The 25090-nt window shown below is 44.0% G+C and overlaps 1 protein-coding gene across 1 annotated transcript in view; it reads right to left on the reverse strand.

The window, feature by feature from the left end:
* Positions 1–6032: 6032 nt before the first annotated feature.
* NCALD (neurocalcin delta) overlaps positions 6033–25090 on the reverse strand; it is a 40738-nt gene continuing 21680 nt past the window's right edge. Inside the window, exons 2-4 of the mRNA XM_015856111.2 lie at positions 13328–13724; positions 7405–7510; positions 6033–6430 (exon numbers count right to left, since the gene is read on the reverse strand). Of these exons, the coding sequence (XP_015711597.1) occupies positions 6333–6430; positions 7405–7510; positions 13328–13705 (582 nt within the window). The 5' untranslated portion in view covers positions 13706–13724 and the 3' untranslated portion in view covers positions 6033–6332. The remainder of the gene's footprint in view (positions 6431–7404; positions 7511–13327; positions 13725–25090) is intronic.

Genomic DNA, 25090 nt, shown 5'->3' on the forward strand with positions numbered 1-25090 from the left:
ATGCCAAAGTTATGGGGTTTGGTTTGGTTTGGTTTGGTTTGGTTTGGTTTGGTTTGGTTTGGTCTGGGGGGGGGGTTATTTTTTTGTTAGACTTTGCTTTCAGATCCTAATGAAAACTGTTTGGTTGTCCTGGAAACAGGAAGAAGTTCATGATAGGGAATGAAAAGGTGGTGCTGATGGCAAGGAACTCTGTGTTCTCCCCCAGACAGCCATGTGGGATCCATTAATGTTCCCTCTGAGTGCAGCCAATTAACAGCACAATCGAAGATAAGAATTTAAGAGGATTTTCTCAGGTGGGTTTACTAATCACCATCATCCCGTTCAGTGGGGGAACGTGAGGCCAGCCCTGAGTACTGCTCAGACCCAGTCCTGGCAAGGAGAGGAGCGGAGGTCACACCCTCAATACGTGCTTTGGACAGGCGGCAGGAAGAGTTTCCGCCTGACCTTATTCTATTTTGCTAGAATTATCTCTTGGACCGCAGCATCTGGACACTCCAGGCAGCATCAGGGCAGCACTTGCTGCACGGTAACGCATGGGAAGACACTGTTCCTGCCGGGAGAAACCAGCCCTCTGTGGAATAAACCATGTGAGCAGAAAGCGATCACTGGTCAGGTTCAGCCTGCAATGCCTCAGCAAACACATCAGTGGTAATGAGAACCACATTGTTCCAGAGGTGCGGCATGTTCTTGAAATGTTTAATACCACCACTGCTTAATAAAAGTAAATAAGTAGTGTGGTTAGCAAGGTGCATGCAGGAGGGACAAGGGCTGGGAACCAAACAGAAGCCGTTCTATCTGAGTTCAGCCTGGATCCTGCTGCTGCCATGGGCACGTGTTTGTTATTCATTTGTAGACAGAGGGTGGGGATGGCAGCTGAGAGATGGGGCAAGGCTCAGAGAGCCTGAGTGCCTGCCCTAGGGGGGTGGGTGGGAGCATCTCTGCTACCAGGTCAGGGCAAGAGGGGAGGATCTCAGCTGTGTCTCAGCTGTGCAGCAAGTGAATGCAATGGAAAGGGTGGCTGGATGGCATCCTTATGCCTAGATCCCAAGTCCCCAGCCTCAGCTTGTGGTGTCCTGGGGCCTGAGAGGTCCCGCAGGCTGGAAAGGGCAGAGGAGCTCTTCTGCGCTGCTTGTAGCTAGTGGGGAGCTCTGCCCTGGGCTTCAGACGCAGTTCTAAAGGCAGTGATGCAACTCACTGTTTGTCGTTGCTCTTGTCTTTGCATATTGCTCACTGCAACCCAAGTTCTACTTTTTTTCTTTGCTTCTTGTGCACTAGCCAATATTTTACAGGTGACATCTTGATCCCAACTACATATTAAATGGCAGCATGTGGGAGCCATGAGGAAATTTAACCTATGTATTCCCAGAAGCCACTCACATCTGGCCTGCTTGGCTGGTTCTGGTTAAAGTATGGATAGTGTTTCTCATCCTGTGAAAATCCACATCCCTGAAACAATACCTATCTTGGTATGAACAATTTGGAACCCACAGCAACAAGAACCAGGCTGGAGTCAGGGATGCTGCCAATCGAGACACCTGGTGTAAGCAGGGATGAGTTCTGCAAAGGACAAGGAGGTCCCTTCACATCTGACATTGTTTTGCTGATCTCAGTGCTAGAAGGATCTAACAACCACTCCACTGATGGCCCTGACTCCTAAAATCAGTGCCTTCCACAACTATCTACAGCCCCTTTTGTTCCTCAGTGCACCTGAAACAGCTGTTCTCACCTTCACTTGCCTGCAGACTGTTACCCCAGCTCTGAGAGATAAATGGAGTTTCCCCCTTGTCCGCCATGGCCAAGAGGAAAGCTCCTGCCCAAAAGGTTTGCCTGCAGTTATACTTAGAAGCGGAACCAACAGCTCCCAGGAGGAGCATATGGCGTTTCCTAACTGAGGCACAGTGAACAGCTTGGCTGCTGCCATGCAAGGAATAGCAGAGCTACTCTGCTTCTGCAGCTGCACGTTCGTGCTGAAGGTGCCCAAAGAATATTTTGCTAGCACCTCTGACTCCGTGCACACGACAGTGTTGCTCAGTTAGAAGATGCTGTGTTAGCCTTGTCTCAGAGCTGTGGAGCTGGCATGCTGCTGCTCTGTACCCTATCTGCCTGCTGCACAGTCAGTGGAAAACTCGGAGCCCTTATCAGCTGCCTGGAGCTTGCCAAGTTTCTCCGTGTTTCTGAGTGCAAGTTCTGCCTGCGATACCAAGGAAACTGCCTTCCCCCGCTTCCAGACTCCTACATGAGATTGCACCCGGTATGGCACATGTCTGAATAACTGTGCAATGGCAGGTAGAACATTCTTCTCCACTGGCCTTGCACCAGTTCCTGGACAACGAATTCCTGAGCCCAAAGACCACCTGGTTGCATGAAACCTAAGGAACACTGTGAGAGAGAGACACAAGGAGGGGCTGGTACAGCCACACTGGGGACAGGTCTCACCTGCTCACTTTGCACCCCTACACCAAGTTTCAAAGGGAAACGTTAGGAAGATGCCCCCTTTATCCCAGCTGTGCTACACTGCTACACGTAGGGGTTCCCTACCCACAGGCATATGTCCCCAGGGACCTGCCACTTGTCACCGTGCCGCCCTGCTCACATGTGCCGGGCAGTCTGTGGCCAACAGCCACGCGCTCAGCTCAGCTCAGTCTGCGGATTAGGGCTCGCCATCAGGTTACCGCTGCTCACCGAGTTTCCATGAGTCAGCTCAGCCCAGGTTTCTGCCCAAGCATGTGCTTTCAGCCCACAGCAGATGCAAGGTAATACGTCTTAACTTAGTCTGCAGCGCAAGAAAACCAGGCTAAGTCCCAGCACTGCACATTTTCCATCAGTGAGGAGGGCGCATCTCAGCTCATGGGGGCTGGGGATGGGTGAGCACATTGTGTGCCCCCGGGCACTGCTTCTGCACACAGACCTCTTCCAGACACAGAAGCCGTGTGCTTCTGGCTTAATGTTTTAAGTTACAGCTGTCCTGAAAATGGGGACATCATGCTTTCTAGCAGAGAACAACACAGGACAAAATGCCTCGGCAATAACATAAAAATCCTAATAGATCCTAAGAGGAACAGCACAGCACCATTATCCCAGGAACATTCACTGCTTTGCACTCAAAGGTCTCCAAATAATGTCAGAACAGATCTTTGTTGGCCCCTCTCAAGCTTTAAGTGCTCACAACAACAAACATATGCTGGTTTTACAAGGGTTGCAAGTAACACAAGCCATGGATTTCACTTGGCAACTTCTGACTCAGAACCTGGTAAGCTGGGAATGCTGGAAAAATGGGACTGGTGTTTTCTGTGGATAAAGTCTAGAGGCTGGAAGTACTCATTCATTTATTTGGATGATGCACCAGTGAAGGTTGCCTTCTCCACACACAAGTACTACTTGACAATGTATCTACAAAACTGGGAGGTGACATGCAGTCTGGTAGCCTTCCTGTCCATAAGTATTTTTAACTGATCTCTTGAAAGCGTCTTGCGGTGTTATTTTTACAGTGTCAATTTGTTTTTAAAAGGGTTATGAAAGCAGCAATGCCTGCAAATGTCAACGGCAGCAAAGCAGAAAGCCCCAGCACAGTGTGCAGCACCGCAGTCTCGCTGCTCTGAGGCCTGCAGATGCTCCCCTAACAAATTCAGCTGCTGCTCACTTTGAAAGTGCATGCAGATACAAGGCAAGAAAGGGACAGTAAATAGTTTAAAACAATACCAATCATCACCAGTAGTCAGGTAAAAGAATAACCATAGTTCAATCTGTAAATGTTTATGCAATACTTTTATCTCCAGCTAAGTCCTCTGCAGCTGTAAGCTGCCTCCCACTCTTCCAGACCTTGTGAGCTGTGGAAAGCATTACATCTCCACTGGTCTGCGGTCACACCACAAGCTGTGCTCTCACACACGCTGCACAGCAACAACATGTGAAATCTCAAAACTACCAGGAAAACCAGACTGAGATGAGGCTCTGGGCCAGAAATATCTCATCAAACTGGAAAGGGATGATGCAGACACTTAAGTAAAAGGCAAAGTTTTAGAAGTTTCAGTCAGATTTTCAAATTCATCCCCAGTAAGTGCCTGCTTTTGTGGGCCTGGGCTGCTCTGGAGCTGGAGGCCTGCAATGAGCCTGGGCTGCTCTGTAGCATCTCTGCTGGTGCCGGCAGTGGGGATGTGATGGACACAGGCTTCTGCTTAGGAATGGCAGGCTCAGGCACTCCTTTGCAGGGTGAGATTTGTTCACAGGATACCTGACAAGGGTTAGGGAGCAAGAGCTAAGGAACATTTTCATCACCTGTAAGAATCATTGCCAAAATGTGCCTATAATGCTTGTAACACCTGACAGCACTAAGTATTGCAACCTGTTCATGTCTGTGCACATGTGTGCTTGGGCCTCTTCTACCTCCTCACTTTCCCCCACACACCTCTGCTCAGGATTTTAATTAGTGTCACAGGAATAAACTTTCTGGCTTTCTGCAGTCATTTGAGACAAAGGTGTGAGCCTGGAGATATTTACTGAGTTACCCACTCATGGTCGTTGTGGTACAACGGATTAACAATGTCATCTTTAATTTATTTTCATTTTATTTTAATATGCTTTGCATATTAAACCTGGCAAAGGAAATGATCGTGAGAAGTCAAGTCTAGGAATTTCTTTTCTCTTAATTGTACATGCTACCTAGTGTTCAACAGAAGATTATTCACACTCTGCTACTTTTTCACAACTTCTGGTTAGTGCTTCCTTAGTGAATCATCATCTGCAAAGCAGACTTATTTTACTTAGTTTATTTTAAATTAAGGCTACCGGGGATTAGCATCTACAAGGTCACTTGACGAAACGCCAACCTCGCCTGTCAGGCAAAGGTTACACTGCTGAGTTCACGGCTCCCCATGGCTGCGGATTGCCCACATGGACACCTCGCCAGCAGGATCACAGAGTGGCCTTCAGCTAATGACAGATTAATGCCAATTTAGTCAGCATAATGCCTCCAGTCACTAAAGCTTTTCTGTTGCAGCAGCACTTGTACAGTTACCAAGAAATCCCGTGTCTGCAATCCTAGCTTGGAAAGCAGCAACTCTGACCGAAGGATAAAGGTTTGCAGCAACACATTTCAGAACACCTGCATCTAGGCAAAAAGAGAAACATTCAACATTTCTTTCAGAGCTGATGGGTTGATTGTTGGTTGTTGTTTTTTCTGTTTTAATTTTTATATATATAAATATACCATAAAACGTACCATTTCCTTGTTTTAGTACAGACTTTTGAACTTCACTAACATGAAGGAAATATAAATGCTACAATTTCATGCTTAAAACAAGTTTTGATGATAGCCTTCCCCTGTTACTGCTTACAGGAGCAGGCCTGGGAACTGCATTAGCTACGTGGAGAGAGACAAAAACACCCCCAGAATGTCGTACAACACGAGAACATTCAGAATAGCTGGTTTACTTCGGTTCTAGCCACTCGCAGGTGTACATCAGTTCCTTGGCTGAATGCCCGCTCTCCTTAGCAGAAACTACTTTATTACTAACCTGAAAATTTCACATTCAACGTGTATCTCCCTTGAATTCATCATCAATACTCAGTTTTTAATATCCATGTCTGCCTTTGCTGACCCCAAATGGCAAGAGGTATCGTCAGTTGTGGATTTTGGGATCAGGACTGCAAATTGCTGGATTTTCAGATAAAGCCGTGTGAAATCAGCCACTGTAAACCAAGTGAAAACTGTTGACTGCATTATTATTCTTTTTTTTCCTCCTCCTCCTCCTCCTTTACAACCTTGAAAATGTTCACAGCATTGAAACAATGAAGCGTAGGTGCAGGGGTGCAGGCAGTGCAGCCCTCACCAGTCGTGCACATTCGTCATCCTGTCTTTGAGCTTCAATGGTGCCTCATGGGCAGGAGAGGAGATCCCAGGAGAGTCCTACCTCATCATAACCCTTTTTCTTCAATCTCTGCTACACTTTCAGGTCCTCTGGGCGAATACTCAGCTACTAAAGCAGCAACCCAAAACCTGTTATTATGTCTTGTTGCCAAGGGTTTGTTGTTGGTTTTGTCCTTCTCAAGTGTACTTTCCAAAACAGACACATTAAGAAAAAAAAATAATAATAATCTTTAAAACAATGATAACACCACAATATCTGTTTAAAACAGTACTGCTTGTGCTCTGGACAAATCGGTAAGAGCAATTCAGCATTCTTATAATTAATCCACAACAAAAGAAGCTATAAGATGCCACAAAAGAAGGCATAATTGGCCATACAGAGGCAACACTACCATGAATGTTGTTTGGCAAGGAAAAAACAAACAAAAAAAAAAAAGCGGATACATAATTCATCCAAAGACTGGGTTCAGAATTGCCCGGCGCTGCTGGGATCACACTGCAGGAGTCTCACTATTGATGGGTCACTCTTGGCGCCTCGGATGAACTCTTCTAGGGAGAGTTTTCCTAGAAAAGAGACACGTTGACTTAGCATGCATGGGTGGTCGCTGCACACCTGCCAAGCCTGCAGGGAAGAGTGGTGGAAGGAAAGTGGCAGGGAGCAAAGGAAATCCCTGGGGGTGCACGGCAGATGGGTCACTTTCTCAGAACGCTGGTTTGGAGGAAGGATGGAGAGAGGACGGTGGCTGCACCCATGGATGAGCACTTTCTGTGGGGGCCTGTGCTGAGAAGTCAGAAGTACTCTAATCGGGTGAGGAGGCATGGGGTCACATCTCCCCCAGTAACATGTGATTCCTGGTGCCTTGAAGAAAGGCGAGAGAGTGCCAAAATCCTCCAACTCTGAGGTAGGGTTGAGCTAAGGCCAAACATTCAAGCCCTGGTTATGACAGAGGTGAGACTGAGTCACATGAGAGTCTCACATGGGGCTTGTGCTTGCTCCCAGACCATGGAGAAACCTTTTGAAAAGAGGCTACAGCCACATTGATCTTTTTTCATAGTTCAATAATTCCTTGAGGTGTTTTTTTTTTTAGGAAATACAAATTACTTTAATACGAAGTACTGAGAAGGTGGGGTACATGGCAGAAGTGCAGGGAGGTTTCACTTGTTTTGCATTCAACAACCACCCTACCAGGTGAGAGCAGACAACAAGGGCAAGGGTTTTTAAAAACCTAAAATCCAGGCAAATCAATGCTCAATTCCACAGTGGAAAAGCATAAGTGTTTATCCTGAGACTACCATCTCCTAGTGTGAAATTAATGACCTGACAAGAAAAAAAAAATAACTTGTGTGAAAAATTAAAGACCTGAATATGGGTTTCTGAGCAATGTTTCTGAGCATCACACACATCTAAGTCCCAGAGACAGCAGGGCAGCTTGCCTGCAAAGGGATGAGGAGGGATCCTAGGCATCATGGCTTTGCCCATGAGGCCAGAGGAGGAGCAGTGAGGTTGAGGGGTCTCCTGGCATCTGAAGGGAGCTTACCATCACGGTTGGTGTCCATCTGGCGGAAGATCTTCTCTGTCCTTTTCTCTGGTGTTGACTCATCTTCCGGCATCTTCATTACAGAAGAAACCATCTTATAGATTGCCTGTGTGATATGACACGAGCAAAGAGCTGGTAAGAAGCACACTAGGTCAGCGTAGGGGTATGGTTACCTCCTGATGTCTGAAACAGGTAGAAAACACTCTGGAAACATTAGCTGGGACTTGTTCTGTGGTTGCTGAAGACACAAGTATATGCAGCTGCTCTCTATGGTGGGATACTCATTTAGGAAATAATATCTTCCCTGACTTAGTCATAGTTGAACACAATCTCAGTTTGGACCGAGATTACATTTTCCCTTATAAGAACAGTCTTTGGATGAATTTATCACTTGGAGAGCACTTAGGCACTGGCAGCTCCTGGGACCTGGGGAGCAGAAAGACCACCAAGATCTTGTTCCATGGTCCAGCATACCTCCATGCTGTGACCTGCCCCAGTGCTACAGCCTATCTCAGTCCTGCAGCCTATCTCAGTGCTGCAACCTGTGAGACCATCTTCAGCTACCCAGGCTCCATTTTCACCTCTCCTATCCCTCACCCCACCTTGTATACCCATCTACCTTCTCCACCCTAAGTCAGCATCCTGCCTGTGGGAGGGCAGTGACTCATCCCTGCCTTTGCTGAGTCTCACAGATAAGGAAGGCTTGACCAGCAATGAGGTGGTCATCTTGTGTGCCTACAGAGCTAGAAAACACCATTCATAATTTGTCCCACACAGAATGTCTTAGTCCCACCCATTGTGGTTCTTTGCATGGACAGTTCCGTTAGTCACACATGATCCTAGCTGCCCCTAAAAGAGAGCTGATGTTAATTTTAAAGCAAGAAGCAGTGATTGTCTCTTCACCTCATTCTCTTGCTCTGCAAGCTGAGTTGTTGTTGCAGGACCCAGGAGGCTCACTGAAGCTCCTCTGCCTCCCTTTCTATCCATGAAATCCACTCTGCCTGGCACACACCAACATTGCAGCCCAGGATCCCTAGGGGACAGCCCTAGGAGCATCTCTGGATAGGTTCACCAGCTGCAGGACAAGGCTGAGCAGCATGTTCTACATGCAGACCGATGAGCACCCATTGCCTCAGCCATCTCACTGGCTTCCCCTCTGAGGGCAGAGCCAGCTCACCTTTCAAATCACCTAGCCTTTAAATAACTTGAAGCATAACCACCCTAAGAAAAACATTTATCTGTTTAATTAAATATTCATCACTTATGCTCAGTGCAGTCAAACATCTGCTCTTTCAATTATGTCACCAATGCCGAGGCTGCAGGTTTCCTCATCTGCCATCTCCTGAGACTGTAATGCTGGTTACAGACTGGAGTGGAAGAACTTTTCAGTGTGGTCAGCTGCTGGCTGCATGGGAAGGTGGATTCTTTTAATCATCATAGGGTAGGCTGTGGGAATGCCCAGGGTGTCCCAGGGGATTCAGGGTGCAATAGTGTGAGATGCAGAACAGACAGGGATGCTCTCCACTCAGCCTTGACTATCAAATGACCAGGAGAATAAGTAGAAGGGATGAACATGGGAACAAACAGACATCAGGATGGGGGAGATGCAGGAAGGAGGGAATAGAGTTAGTGAACAAAAAAAGGAGTAAGAATCTGCACCTGCCTCATCCCAATCAGCATGTGAGCCTCTCAGGGATTAGAGCAGAGAAGAGGCTCATAAAGCTGCCACGTGTAAGCATCTTAGGCTGTCTAGCTTTTGTCTGAGGGAGGGAGGGGTGGAGAGGTCATTCCCTTGCTCAGGGTGAGAGGACAGCAAAGCAAAGAGTCTGCATTGAAAGTGTGGATGGAATGCCCCGGAGCAGCAGAGCAGGCATGTTTACTCTGGTCAAAGTAACCATAGTAAGAATATGCAGATTTTTAGGACAAAAAAAAGCTCTTCAAGATGACTTCATCCCACAGGGTCCTTTTCACAGAGGCGTGTGAAGGGAATAACAGATGAGATATTCTAGGAAAGCCAGATGGGAATAACATAGTAAGCGTTCCTTTCATGCTGAAAATGGTTCCTCTGGACAAATTCTTCTGTCCTTACTCAGAAGTTCAGTGGGAAGTTTTCCCAAAGTAAAAGCCAGCTAAAACTGATTCAGAATCTAGAGATTTGCCCCAAATTAATTCACTGCAGCTACACAGAGCTCTTTATTACTGGTTTGAAAGGCAAGTCTCAAAGGAAGCTGGTTTCATGCAATAACCCTGCAGAACTTGGCTGTGCCAGCCCCGGGCTGCATAAGCTGGCACTGAAGGGCTGCGGGAGCTCCAGTCCACATGGAGAACAATTCCTCATCCTCACAGCACAGCAGTAGAAAGCCAATGGTAACACTAAACAGTACAAGGTTTGGAGCTGATCATTTATCAGTTCCCAGGTGGACTTCTGCCAGGAAGGCTTCTTCAGCTCCCTTGCACCCCTGAATGCCACTATGCCACTCGGAAAGGGTTCTAAGAGTGAGCACAGGCTCCAGTTTCATGCACTCTGTCTGGTTCTTCCCTGAGCTCTTCCCTGTCACGTTCCACCTGCGTCTATAATGACTGCAGTGGGTGCTTTAGTGTAAGGTTCACATCTTTACCCAGCTGCTGCTCTGTGTAGCATTAAGTGGCACTGCTAAGCACTGTCCAGAAACCTTTGTGAGGTCTATGCTTCTTTGCTGGCAAAGTGTCAGAGTGCTCCCTACAGTGATGGCAATGATGACAGCACAAATTTAGAGGCAATCCTTTTTCCTCAATCAGAATTAATTTTGACAGCTAGAGGTCTCATGAAGTGAATAACCAACCTGAAAAAAAATTACTCTCCTTTTAATCCCATTGGGATTGGCAACCCTTCACATAGCACGGAGGTTGAAACTAGATTATCATTATGGTCCTTTTCAACTCAGGCCATTCTATGATTCTGTGATTTTTTATACCGTCTGCACTGAAACCTATATCAGCTTCTACTTCTTCCCATATCAGCTTTTGTTTCCTTTGGGCCCAGCAGGTGAAATGGGTGTACTCCATTAGTATTAAACTGAAAGCGTTATTCTCACGTCTTGGCTTAGGACTCTTAACGTGAATCCCATGATTCCACGCTGTGAAAAGCAATACACCCCTAACGCAGGGCTTCCATATTCTATCTGAAGTTTTAGTGTAAGAGATTTTTGCCAAGCACATCCACTTCCATCCAGGGGAACAAAAACAAAGCTTCTATCTGGTTTGCAGTTATTTTTGAATGTTCTGAGCTATTTAGATTATGGGCAAACACATGAGAAACGTGAAAACCATTTCTAGAGCAGGAGAACCTGAAGCCTCTTTCTGCAGCACTTTGCAGATGTGCTGTGACTGGCAGTACTATTAGAGTTGCATCAAAATGTTTTTCTGAACTATTCATTGTGCTGCTGTTGGTACTAAGAAGGAAAATGTACGTAACCATTGGTATTAAAGAGAAAATGGCTGTGGAGAAATGGCTTTCCAAGCACAAAGGAAACAGTCTGAAAATGGTGAGCAGCTTGCCGTGCTTCTCTTCCACATTATTTCAAATGCAGTAATCCCAGGGTACCCTGGGGCTGTAAGAAGGGGCAGCATTTTTGAGGGAAACTACTTTTAAATTGGTTGCTTTTTTTTTTTTTTTTTTTTCTTTTTTTTGGTGTTCATTTTGATACATCATCTCAAACAAGAATCTAAATGAGAACACAGTAAACTGCTATATCAATATGCAAATGTATGCTAGATAAGGGACGTGTGATAGGTTCCTCTGAGACACGTATCAGAGATATTACAGAGTTCAGTTTTTCACAGTCAGCAGCTGAGGGCATCCACAAAGGCATTCAACACAGAATCCTGTCTTTCCTTATTAAAAAAATAATCATCTTCCGTAAATGAAAGTGATAGTTTCTAACTGCTTTTTTATAAGGCTGATCACTGTACATCAAAGGCAAGAAATGGGCACTTCTTGCCTGGTTTCAGATCACAGCTGAATGTACTTTCAGAAACCATGTGACAAATCATAGAATCGTAGAATGGCCTGGGTTGGAAGGGGCTTCAAGGACCATGAATATCCAACCCCCTACTGTATGCAGGGCCATCAACCTCCACATTTAATACCAGACCAGGCTGCCTGGGGCCCCATCCCACCTGGCCTTGAACACCTCCAGGGATGGGGCATCCACAGCCTTCCTGGGCAGCCTGTGCCAGCACCTCACCACTCTCTTGGTAATCCTACCTAACAGGATGGATCTAGGGGCTCCCACTGCCTCCTATACTGCAGGTTCACTTTGTAGTGGCAGCATGGTTGTACAAGATAGTGCTATAATTTGGTACCAAGATACTGACAAAGGTGGCCAAGCATTTCAGCCTCTAAGCATGCTGGTGAGCAGGTCTGTGGTCACTGGGAAAAGCTGTTATTTCTGCTGGTCCCTGCTTGGAGCACTACAGAGATCCCAACCATCGAGACTCTAAATTTGATATGAACACACCTGTGGCCTTGTTCTCTGTATCTGTAAACCTCCTGATTTGGGGATGTATGTTGCTACTGAGCACTTGTGCCTCCTGTAAACAGGAGTCAGCCTTTGATGTCTCCTCCCAGGGAGAAGTCATTTGCTAGGGCTGGGATCCCTTGGTCTTTGCTTTGTGTTTTCTTTGTTCCTTAGGGATTCTCTTGTTATTTTTCATGACGAGAAGTATAGCTAGAAAAAACGTACTGGCAGCCTGTATCCTGGCCCATAGGGGTGGAAGATTTGAAGGAATGGAGTTTCTTCTAATGCAAATATGCCACTGCACTGAGACTGTGTGGTGTCTGTTTGCTCGGGGCAGCCCTGCTTCTTAGTCCAGAATTTGGAGCACAAAACAAAATTGGTGGAAAACAACACAACAACTCTACATTTGCAACCGAGCCAAGTATCTGCTCTTACTGAAGGAGTGTGTTTGTTACTGTTCGGAGGACACAGAAGACCCCTGACAGAAAGACAAGGGCATCACACATTACACTGATTCCATACACACAGCTTGACATCACAGGCTGTAATTTGTATGTGTATTCTTTTCCCTTCATTTCCAGTACAAATACAAATCTGCATAATACAGTACATAGCAAGCACTGCAAAATTACCAATGAAATGAAGGATCTGATAACAGGCTTTTTTTTTATTATTCTTTTTTGAACGATGCTGCATTACACAGACTCAAGCTGTGTAAATACGCGACTGCACCAAAAATGTTTTAAAGCTTTGAGTAGAGTGACGTACCTCGAGGGTAAAAACATGTTAGAGAAAGACACAGAATGAGGTGGGACTCCTATTAACAGCACAAGAAAATGCATCCAAAGAAGTAGTGTATGGAAACTTCATCTATCCAATGAAGGTTTATCTGTACTGGCAAGTTAATACAAAGATAGCTGGTACGGTATTAAGTATACAGACCATGCTGGAATTAGACAGATGTGTTTTAAAATACATGGGCTGTTTTTTCATAACAACATGATTTCAAAGCAGATTTCTTATTGAGGGAGCCTCCCTTCCTTAAAAGTAGGCTATCTGGCTAATCTAAGATGCCTGCTTGGTCCAACTGTAATTAACTGTAATTAGTTGGCAGTGATTTCCCAGAGGGCAGAAGCACACTAATCAGCAGGCTAACTGCTCCACTCCAACACAGCACAGCTCCTGGAGGAGAGCTTCCTGTGCAGTGTATCACTCAGAAAATCAGACTGGATATCAAATGCTGGAGGATGAATTGTGACAAACCTTAGCCAAAAGAAATAGCATTTTACATTCGAGTATTATACAGAGAATCAGAACATCAATCCCCAGTGCCGCCACAATTTTCACCCAGCTTTCATTCTGGCATTGCTCCATGACATGTTTGGAATGAGGGAGGTGAAGGGGTGCCTTTGAGCAGCACATACCTGTACGATTTCCAGCATCTCTGACTTACTGATGTAGCCATTCCCATCGAGATCATACATGCTGAATGCCCACTTCAGCTTCTGCTCCAGTTTACCTCTCGACGTCACGCTCAAGGCTATGATGAATTCTCTGAAATCTATTGTTCCATCTCCATTGGCATCAAAAGTGCGGAACACATGTTCCGCAAACTTAGAAGCGTCCCCATAAGGGAAAAAATTGGCGTAGATTTTTTTAAACTCCTCCATGGATAAGTGTCCACTTGGGCAGTCTCTCAAGAAGCCCTTGTACCACTCCTGGATCTCGTGTTCTGTAAAGTCTGTACTTTCTAGCAAATCTTGCATGACTTCAGGGCGTAGCTTGCTGTTCTGCTTTCCCATGTTGGTGTCAAAATGTTACCTACAGAGGAAAAAAAAAAAACCCCTTCATTTTAGTTATAATAGTCATAATTATTAATAACAATTAGCTTGAAGGCTGCAAAAGAACAGCGTACTGGAGTTTTCTGACAACTTGGGAATCAACTGAAAGTTTTGACAGTGTCTCCTGCTAGAAGCACACTCTGAAAAAACTAACAAGCCTCTCCTACATGTTATTTATTTTACCCTTTCACAGTGTAGAGAACTGTCATTGCACTGAATTTATTGCCATCCTACTTTCCCTTTTCAACCCCCATGTAAGCAATGGATGATATGAGGTGCAGGCTGACTGGTAGCTGTGTGCCACAGCACGTCCTTTAGCCAACTCAACCAGCTCAGGGACCTTACCCCAAAAAGTGACTTTTATTTAACTTAATTAATGGTATCAGAATGCATCTACCGTGGGCACAGAAACCAGGAGCTCCAAAGAACTTCTGGATACATCTTCATGAGTCAATTAGAGCAACCCATACTTTGCCTCTCTTGTTTGTCATGGATCAAATCCCATTTTATTTCGAATGCAGAAAAAATCTGGGCAGATTTTATGAACGGTGGATTCCCCATCCCCAAAATATGGGGGGGGTTGTTGTTGGTGGGGTTTTTTTGTTGGGTTTATTTTTGTTGGTATGCTTGTTTAAAATTCTCCTTGTAGCCAGAAATTGGAGTTCTTAGTAAGTAGCAGTAGTCTGGGTGGTCACGACCCTTTGAAAACAAAACCTTTTTAAGAAAGGGAGAAAAAAAGGATAAAGTATCCAGACAACAACACTGGAAATTCATTTCACTGAAATTACCAGTTAAGAAAAATTCCTTTACCTCCACCATTTCAGTTAAATCGCTTTAATTATATTTTATTTAAGGCAAGTTGCTACACATCACACTGTGCAGCAGATTTACTAACGATTGGAGTTGTTTGGATTTTAAGGTTCAGAGCCTGGGTGTGTTGGCTCCAAAGGACAGTGCCATCATTTGTCCTGGAAGTTTAGTGTTACACCTGAAATGTGGGGAGGGACGCTTTGTCGACAGAAACCTGCCTGAGAATTCATCAGGGGAACGACAGTCACAGCTGAAATCTGATGTGTGGACAAGTTAAGTAGAACTGCAAAATAATTTATACAAGACTCCCACGCTGTTGTCAGAGCAGAGTCTCTGAGATGCCGAGATGGATTTATGAACGATGCCTGGAGTGGCAAATGAATGTTCAGTAAAATGTCCTTTCCGGATCAAGGTAATACTTTTAAAAAGCACAGAATAAAACAGAATCATTAAGTGACAGCAGCAGCTACTGAGAAACGCACTACAATTTGAAGCTCAGCTCCTGCCTCTCCTATATGACACTAGGAAAGAGAAACAGGGGCTCCCCCTAACTGATGTTTATTGTTTCCTGTGGAAAGAAGCTGAATTCTCACAGGGAGAATTTGAACTCCTCAAGGCAGTTGGAGGACTGTCTCCTTCATCTCCTACATTCTTGAACCACAGCAACCTGAAAGCTTTATTTCTCAGAGATGAGATGGCAGGATCCATCTTAGATCTGCCTCCACAGGCTCCACCAGCTGCATGTCTGAGCTCCTAGAGCCAATGGAGCGGATGCGCCCTGCTCATGGACAGGAGGCTGACACACTGACGAGTCCTGTCCACTGGGAGCTCCTGCATCTCCTGCCCGCTTCAAGGGTCTGCACAACTAGCTCAATCCAAATTATGTCTTTTCTTCCCGAAGGATTTCCTAGACACTTGGAAAGTGGAAGATGCCACCTCAAAGATAATTTTTGACTACTACACTTCCTCCTGATGAAAACCTACATATAGTTCTTCAGTCATCCAAGCTCTTACTACCCTGAAAATGTCAGAAATGTCCCTGTTCTATAGACCCAGTTCAACAGCTGAGTGTTGCGTTGCCTTCAGTGGGTGTTGGTTGGGATTCCCAGTAAACAACATGGGTGCAAGCTGAGTGCACAGATCACATTAGACACAATTGTGCTAAGCAAAATGGCAGGAGTGAGGTCTTCCAGCAGGATGGAAAAGCACTTCGGCAAGTGAAGCGGCAAGGCTTAGTTTAAAATGGCACCATTTTAATAAAAGCAATGCAGCAAAATCCCACAGCACTTAGTATCTACTCATGCCTGCAGCCTGCAGCTGCCCCACAGCCCCTGCTCTGCAGACACTGAAGGAGGGAGGGAAGATCTCTGAACCACGCACAAGCCAGCTGCAGTGGGAGCAGGCTGGCATTAGCAGCATAATCCCTTGCTGCTTTTTAATACCTCAAACATTTGGGAATGCAAAGCTCAGCCTGTGCACTTCCAGTCTGGAGTCTTATGAAAATAGTATTCGGTCTCTGGCGTTCATGAGATAACCAACAATGTGTTTCAGACCAAAAAATGATGCATTTATAGCTGCAGATAGCTGCAGGTCTAATCTATTTTTTACCAAGGAATCAAAAAAAGACAGGATAACAGGATGCACTGCATTTTATTGCTAGCTGCAAAACATTGCCATCAGGAAAAATTCTGTGTTCTCCAGGCACGAAGGGAGAACCAACCTTATGTGGTTCAGCAAGGGGCAGAAACTTGCAGCCACTGTGATACCAAGCAATGAAGTCAAAAGCCATAGAATTTTTCTTGAGCCCACTTACAATGAATTTGTATCATGGTCCTCGCCCTCTGACTTGTTCATTATTAATAGGTGCTGTTCTAGGAACCATAATGAAGGGATTTATTGTGCCCATTCCATCAGCAGCAGATCAAAATGCCTTCGCAGCCAAGTACAGAAAATCCTTGAGGACACTCAAAGATCCTTATAATCACTTCGTAAACTGCTGCCTGCCTCTTCAGGATAGACTGGATTATGTGCAGAGCACAGTGAGCTGAGAGACTTCCAGTCAGCAATGGCAGCAATAAATGCAAAGAACAAAATGAAGCTGAACCTGCTCAGGCATTTTCCCCACATTTTATCACCTCCTGTAGATCTCTCAAAGTTCTAATAAATTGTGAGGTGCAAATAATAAAAGCAAATAAGTAGTGAATGCCAATCAGTGGCAAAGGAAAGCACTGACAATCCTGAAAAATAACTACTGGAGGTATACAAAAGAAATAGATTTGTTTGTTAATGATAATGTTTACTTGCAGTTTCTTCCACTGATGCGACAGTGCTGGACTTGACTTGATGGATATGAATGGCTTCTGTGAGGGACAACACGGCAGAAAAATATTGTGATGCCTTCTTTCTGAGGACAATATTATTTGGCAAAGTAAGGTATTGGTGATGCATTTACAGATGGAAAGGTCAATCTCATTTCAGCCCGCAGACAATCAGAAAGGCAAACGTCTCTGCTGGGTGGTTGCTATAAGAAGAATCTGTTTGCTGGTTATTGCAGGAAATGTCACAGGGAATGCTCCATACATCAAGTATTTAGAGCTAGGTCTAATCAGGCCTAGGTGTGGAATTTTTCACGAGACCAAAGGCCAAGCTTTTCAACCATCAGAATGCTATGGCAATTACAAGAGGGCTAACAAAAGTAGTGACGGGTTTCTCCACGACCACCTTTCTGAGCAGCGCAGCACACTGCACAGATGGACCTCGGCACTGATTCAGCCTTCCCAGACAGATCCCTGACTGGGCAGAAAGGCAACGAACCCTTATTCTGCTGCTTTTATTCCTTTTCTTCTTTTTTTTAGAGCAGTATCTCAGCACGTGTTTTTGAAAGAAGATACAACTCACTACAAATCACACGAGGACTTCAGAAAATATTCCTGCAGATTAAAATTCTCAGCATTGCTACTCTCAGTTTATCTGATGATATTGGCAAACAGCAGAAAAACCCACAAAAAAACAGATAAAATTCACAAGCAAGATTCATTAAAAAAAACCTGACATCCTCTTATGAATATTCACAAGAGCAGCAAACAGATTTGCAGTGCAGTATAACAAGTACACCATGTCTGAAACATCCAGCATGGGGTAGATCTTCACTGTCCTCCATCCCCCTCGAGGGGATCTTCCCCTGAAGAAAGTGCCGTTGAGGCAGCACTTACTCCTGGGTTTCCTGCTACAGCCTCCAGGTGAAACCAAGGACAAGAAGTGACAGCAAAACCTTTACAGATCTTCTTAAAGTGGGGTGGGCAGCCCAAGCAGGAGCAGCTGCACAATGTTTGTGAGTTGCAAACTTGGAGACGCTTATGGATATTGAACATCAAAAGCCCAGGCTCTTATCCCTGCAGATTTACCCTTGCAGAGAAATGTTACAGCTGCTCCACGACGTCTCCTGTTTCTTTTTATCATAATTCCTTCATGCATTTTAGCAATCAGAGCTGGAGAGGGGAGTGGGATAGGACAGGGAGCAGAAAGGCACTGCCCCTGTCAATATATGCACTACTACCAGGGTCTTCAGCGTCAGTGGCAGATGTTAGATAACATCTAGATGTCTGCTTTCAAACTGCTTCCTGCAAGGCTGAGTTCATGGTACAGGATTATATGACTAGGTGTATTTCTGGTATTAGGAGCTGAGAGGAAAGATCACATTATGCAGATATGCACAATGTAGTGCAGTAACTCCACTTGTGTTCATGGTCAGTAATGCTTTCCATTTTAAAGACTTGCTTGTATAAACTTATCTGCTGAAGAGAACTATCCCTTCCATTGCTTGTATAATAGGCTTTGTCTCACCACCCCAACCCATCAGGTCTGGGTTGCACAGGAACATCAACCAGGTCTGCTTTCCAGCTGCTGGCAGTCAGCTGCTTGCTGCTGCCCAGGGAGCAGCCAACCCACACAGATGGTGAGGTCACAGAATCACAGAATCATTAAAGTAGGAAAAGATATCTAAAGTCATCCAGTCCAACACCAGCACACTGACTATGTTCCTCAGTGCCGCATCCACACTTTTCTTGACAGTGACTCCATCACCTACCTGGGCAGCCTTTTCCAATGCACTGCCTCTCTGAGAAGAAATGTCTCCTAGTACCCAACCCGAATCTCCCCTGGCACAATTCGAGGTCACCACCTCTTGTCCTATCGCTGTTATCTGGGAGAAGAGGCTGACCTCCACATTGCCACAACCTCTTTTCAGGCAGTTATAAAGAGCAATAAGGTCTCCCTGAGCCACCTCTTCTCCAGACTGAACAACCTCAGTTGCCTCAGTCATTCCCCATAAGGCTTGTGCTCCAGACTTTTCAGTCTCTACCACTTCAAAGAGTAGCTCAGTGAGAGCTGTCTAGGAAGGTTTTCTACTCAGGCATAACCTCTGTTTTCACATAGGCATAGACAAGTAGTGAGGACTTCCAGAGAAGTGACTACTGGAACTGCACATAAAGAAGTCCATCTTCCCAAATCCTACAATGACCTTTCAAGGGATAAATAGAGAGCTTGAACCCTATGCTTCCCTGTGCATGTGAAGGGACCCCAGCCTCCAGACTTGTTGTGTGCCTGGGATTTATCCAAAGTGCTTTGGGAAGTGAGAAGAAACCCATCACCCTACGAGCTGTGTGAAAAATAACGCAGTATGTGCTGATTAGTCATCCTTCAGGGCTGCCCAGCAAAGGCTTCACCCACCCAGCACAGCTTAACAGTAATATTTCCCATGCTGAATGAGAAATATGGAGATAAAAAAGATAACAGGAATCAAATGAAAGAAGACCTCACACAAATTTGGCTAAGCCCTCTTCCAAGGCTCCCAAAGAGTCTCCCTATTTCATTTCATTTTTTTCCTCATTGTTTAAGAACTCTCTACAATAAAAATCATGATGACATGCCTGTACTTTTTGGTTCACAATTATCCTTTTATGGAGAGCTGAGGAATGGCAGTTCACCGCAGGCTTTGTGAGAAATGAAATACTGATTTTTTCATTAATCCTGGGTAGAGCCATCTCAGGTCTTTAAAATGACTAACTCTTAGTCTTGGCAGGCTTGAGACAACTCTTTTGTGCATTGGATATATTTATATAGATTTGATTTCTTCAGTCTCTGCAGAATGACTATCATTGCAGAAGTATGTTTGCCTTTGCCCAGTAATTCAAGACCAAGGACAACAGAGACTTTGCTAACACAGTACATTAGAATGACCATCCTTAGGAGGATGTTTCTCCACCCTTTGCTGCATTCAGCAGTTTTACTACACACAGAACACTTGCAGCGTTTATAAACACTGGTGCTGAGCTCACTGCAGGGGAGCTGTTGGAACATCTCAGCCTGTTCCAGCTGGGGTGGCTTAATCTCATGGTGTTCCTTCCAAAGGAGACCGTATCTCAAGATCTGAATGACACACATTTTGTACAGCGATTTTGTCTTCTTTTATGAGACCAGCTTAGGAGCCTGAAGTTTCTTTGTTTAACAACTCTGTTTAGGAACATATTTTCCAAAATGCTCGAGGTCACAGTTTTCAACCACAGTTTACCTCAGGCTTCTCAAAAGAAGCTCCTCTTCTGTTTGGACACCTGTGTAATAGGCAGCTTCTCAAGAAGTGTCTGTAATAAGCAAGCTGAGATCTCCCAGAAAATAACACCATTTATTTTGGTACCTAACAAGGGCCTGGGCGCTTTAGAATAGCCCTCCTCCTCACCCACCTCGCTGCAATTTGCTTTTATCCTGATCCTCATATCTCAGCTATGTCGAGCGCAGTTTATTCTCTTCTTTTCTGAAGTGCTCCTTCCCTTTGTGTAAGGCACTCACCAGCAGTAACATAACCCTGCCCGGTGCACCCAAGCAGACCCGTCATCAAATTCACCTAGCAGCAACTTTATCGGGTTTCTAATCTGTCCTACATCTCGCGCAGTCCCTTTATGTAACCATATATGCAATACCTTGGTGGGAGGGAGTGGAAACTGAAGCAGAAAGCTACTGTTGCACAAAGTAACAGGAGAAGCTGATGTGAATTCATGATCTCAATTTTTTTTATTTTTGTAAATAAATAGCATGTGACTCCCAAAGAGTGACATTTGTGCTTACTCTACCCTTAAAAGAATTGCTAACAGATGGTCTCCTATCCCACAGCAGAGACTCGGTGTTGACAGATAAAATGAAAGCATGATACTGAAAAACCCAGAGCCATTAACTGCCAAACACGATGTGTTTAACGATGGAAAAAAGGAGCGATGTTCTACCTGGAAAGCAACTGAGGGTTTTTGTTCCACACTGAAGAAATTTCATGGAACTTTCTCAGGGAAAGTAAGCAACAAGAGAATGGAAGTGGGAGGTTTTGGCAGCCAGGACCAGAACCTTGTTAAGGAGGTGGAAACATGATGCACTGAGTTAATGCTGGAGTTTACTACTTCATGAATACGAATGTCCATGCCAGCACCTAGCGCTGTCAGCCTGTCTGAACACGGGGGACCTGAGGAAGAGACGAGTTTTAAGGCCAAAGTAATTTTGTAGAGATTGTAAGAATTTTTGAGAACCACTTTGAAAGAGACGTTTTAACTGCAGAGAAAGCGCTGATTTTTTTCACTGTGCGTGTTGTTTCTAAGAATTCTTACATCCCTGTATCTGCAGGATGAGCCTGGGAGCAGCACTGGCTGAACATTTTTTCCAGTAGAACCCATTTCCATCCAACAGTGCAGCTGAGTTGACATCAAAATGCTTTGTGGAAACGTGTTGCATTCAGAAAAAAAACATCTAGAAAAATGTCAGAATTATTCATTTTAACTTTATAGTTTCATTTTAACAAAGATAAAGCTTTGTGACTTTATTTTATTATTAATTTTGTTTTGACTTTTATATTGGGTGTTAAATTTTGTACCATGATAGTTTTGACATTACTGATAACACAATTTATTACCAGTGCAGTTAAATAACTTGGTGTTTCCAAATCATTCTTAACTTCCATCCCGCTGGGAAATTTTGATGTTTTGTTCCAATTTGTTGTGAAAATAAATATAAATGTCAAAATTTCCTGTGGATCAGGAATTTCAGATTCTAACCAGCTCTAATCAACAACAAAGCCATCTGCTTCGTGTTAATGACTTGGGGCAGTACGTAATACTGCAGAACAGGGTTATTTTCTGTTGCTCAGCATCGCTTGTGGAAGTCAATGACATATGGCATGGTTTTAGCTCCTCGTTGTTTAGGGAAGTCTCAGGCTAGCCACTTTTATTCTTCATTCTATATTGCTACATTAAAGGAACTCATCAGTGAAACCCGAGATTTTCCTGTGAATGTATGAGAAAATATCCTCCCAGTGACATATGGCTCAGCCTACAGCCCCGACATCTGAAGGGATCCTGCTTAACCAGCTAGATCCTTTCCAAACCACAGCACAGAAAGTTACTTTCATTTTGCAAAGATTTTAAATCGATAATTTAAATAAAACACGCTTCACAATAATTTCACATTTTTTGGAAAATTAGGAGGAAGACTTTGTGTCTCGTAACTTCATTCAGATGAGTCACAGCTTGATTTCTATTTGAGAAGTTACGTTGTCATGATGAACTTCAGCACTAATGGAATAAAATAGTATGTTGATACTAGTTTGAGGCAACACCTGTGCTATTGTTTCCTAAAAACTCTTCCCTATGTTCCCAGCTAAATTCTTCATGCTGCAGACAAGGAATTGAAAAAACAGTTGCCCCTAAAGTGGTCTAGAAACCCAGACTACCTGCTCAGCCGTAACCCTAACTCATAAAATCTGCTGCATCTCCTGAAAAGTTTCTTGTCAACAGGAATACAACCAGCTTTAGTGATGATGATATCCTCTCTTGTTCTTGATGATACTCATGCCACTCACCAGGCAGATGGTCGATGTGACTCTACTCAACACGTCCAGAATTAAAATATCACCAGGGGAGGAAACGTTTTCAGACTAAAAGAGGGGAGATTTAGAATGGATATAATTAAAAGTTTTTTGCAATCAGGGTGGTGAGGCACTGGAACAGGTTGCCCAGAGGGGAGGCAGATGCCCATCCCTGGAGACATTCAAGGTCAGACTGAGGGGCTTCGAGCAACCTGATCTAGCTGTAGGTGTCCCTGCACATTGCAGGTGAGTTGGACCAGATGATCTGTAAAGGTCTGTTCTAACACAAACAATTCTGTTTCTTTGAACCTGTAAGCATGAGGTGTACCCTTCATAGCCATTTCAGCATAAAGAAAACTGTCATACGTGTGAGGCCTGCACTGCTCTTGCTGACAAGTTTTAGAGAAGCCTATGTCCATTTTTAGAAGACAGCCAGCATTACCAGTGCTCTCCATGGGAGAGGTGAGCTCTTCACTTAGCTGTACTCATTTGCACTCTTCAGGCACCTCATTTCTCACACATGCAATGGAAAGAGGGAAGAGGTGAAACTGAGCAGAGCTGGGCTCCTAATGACATGTCCTTGGAGTACCATCTTCTCTTCATTCTATAAGGCAAGTGGCCTGGAAGGACACCCCAAGGTTCTGGGGAAAACAACTAGCATTTCATTTGGACACACTGCTTTCTCTGGCTCCTACAAGCACAGTTTGTGTTCTGTCTTTTTGGAACACTTAGTTTGGGTATGATATGACGTTTGCAAGAAGACTTGTGCACATTTTGTAAGTAAGAATGATGTCCAGTCCTGACAACATGCTGTGAAAAACAGGCCCATGTCATACCCGACTGCTATTTCTTGTAAAACACAGTGTGTTGCCTGATTTTAGAAATTACTCAACAGGAATGAATTTGAAGCTTGAACAACATGGTAAAGGTCGGTAAGCAAACTGCCTTAAGAGGCATAGAAAAACATTTTACAAATTAAGTGCAAAAATAATTTTCTGTGTTCTGTGTCCATTTCTCTCACACACGTATGGACATCTTGTATAATCTGTATCTTCTTACTATTACTTTTATCTGGAGGCAAAACCCTAGCAGTTCTCTGTATTAAGTGTAAGCTGTGGCAGCTCACATAAACAATACTGTTTTGGGAAGGAACCCTTGTGATGATATCCATCATGTAGTCACAGTATAGATAATTTAATTTTCCTGCAGTGAAATAGAAACAATTGTGTATGTAAAAAGTCAAGACGTCCATATCCTTACATAAGATGCAGAGGGAAACACTGTATAAAAATAGACCGAAGCTAGACTGAAAAATCTGAATTATCTGTTTGAATGTCTTTGTGCCACCACTGAAAATCATTTTCCATAAAACTGAGATGAACTCCTCCAAAAATGAATGGGTTAATAGCAGTTCTGCCTTCATTATTTACATCCTCTGAGGAAGTAAACAAAGTTAATCAGATAATTGCTTTTCGACAAGTGAATTTTTGTTTCATCATGTGATCAACAAACAATTTGTAATGCTTTTGAAAAGTCAAAGTCAAAACGAGACAGCTTCTTTCTGACGTTTAACCTCAGGAAAACAGATTTTACACATCGTGAAACAAACTCTCACTTCCCAGTGACTGTTAATAAACAACAATCCTGTTGTTATTACATATTTGGACCTGCTTGCTTTTGCCCTTGTTGTCCTCGTGATTTCAGTTCTCTGAGATTTCTTTTTGCAATTCTCTTTTCTTGTACTTGACTTTCAGCACCTCTACCCATTTTTCTTCTCTTAAGAATTCAGTTTATCATGTTACTGTAGAGAGCTCTGTTTTTTCTTTGATGTTTTCTCTTTTCTCTTATCTCTTACTTTCTCTGCTATTTCTTAGCTTCTTAGAACAAAACTCATCATTCTTACATTCTCTATTATCTTTGAAAACATCCACGCCGCATAATTTCTTTTTACTTTTTCTGTTTCTCTTTCCTCTACTGGTGTTTCTTGGCATTGATGTTTCCCACATCATGTAGTGTGCAGAAGCAGTATACTAAAAATGAAGCATGTCACGACCAAAGCAACAGGATTTGGAAGCCTTGGAAGGAGGGCATTTATAGCACAGATTCCACATATCTCTCTCTACTGAAGTAATCCAAAAGAAGTAGGCATCTGATTCCCAGCAAACTATTACCACTTCATCCAGAATAATTTCATCTTGCCCTTTTTGTCTTAATGGTGGATTACCGGTAATGCTACCACTAGGAGCAGCTTTTGAACTCTTTGCAGCACCACCACCTGCATTTGGTTCATGTATTGGTGATCTGATTTGTTTTCTTGGGAAACAACACTTCTCAGACATGGGTAGAAATGGAATTATGAGTGAGTGGGAGAGATTAGATTTTTTTGCCTGTAGCTAATGGAAATTTCATCTGTTATATGATGGTCAACAATACAGACCCATTCATGCAGTCTGTGCATTTATGCAATCAGAATCTCAAATATAGAGATTTCAGTCTTTATTGGTTCCAATTTCTTGTGGTGTACCCCAAACAGTCTTCTTTCTACAGTAACATTAAGCTCTTGCATTCTTGGTATTGTGCCTTAAGAAAAATAAAAGGACTCATATTTGAAATGTCTGCCTCTTTCTGTGTGTTAC

Source organism: Coturnix japonica, chromosome 2 (assembly GCF_001577835.2).
Source record: "Coturnix japonica isolate 7356 chromosome 2, Coturnix japonica 2.1, whole genome shotgun sequence".
In the NCBI taxonomy this organism is placed as follows: domain Eukaryota; kingdom Metazoa; phylum Chordata; class Aves; order Galliformes; family Phasianidae; genus Coturnix; species Coturnix japonica.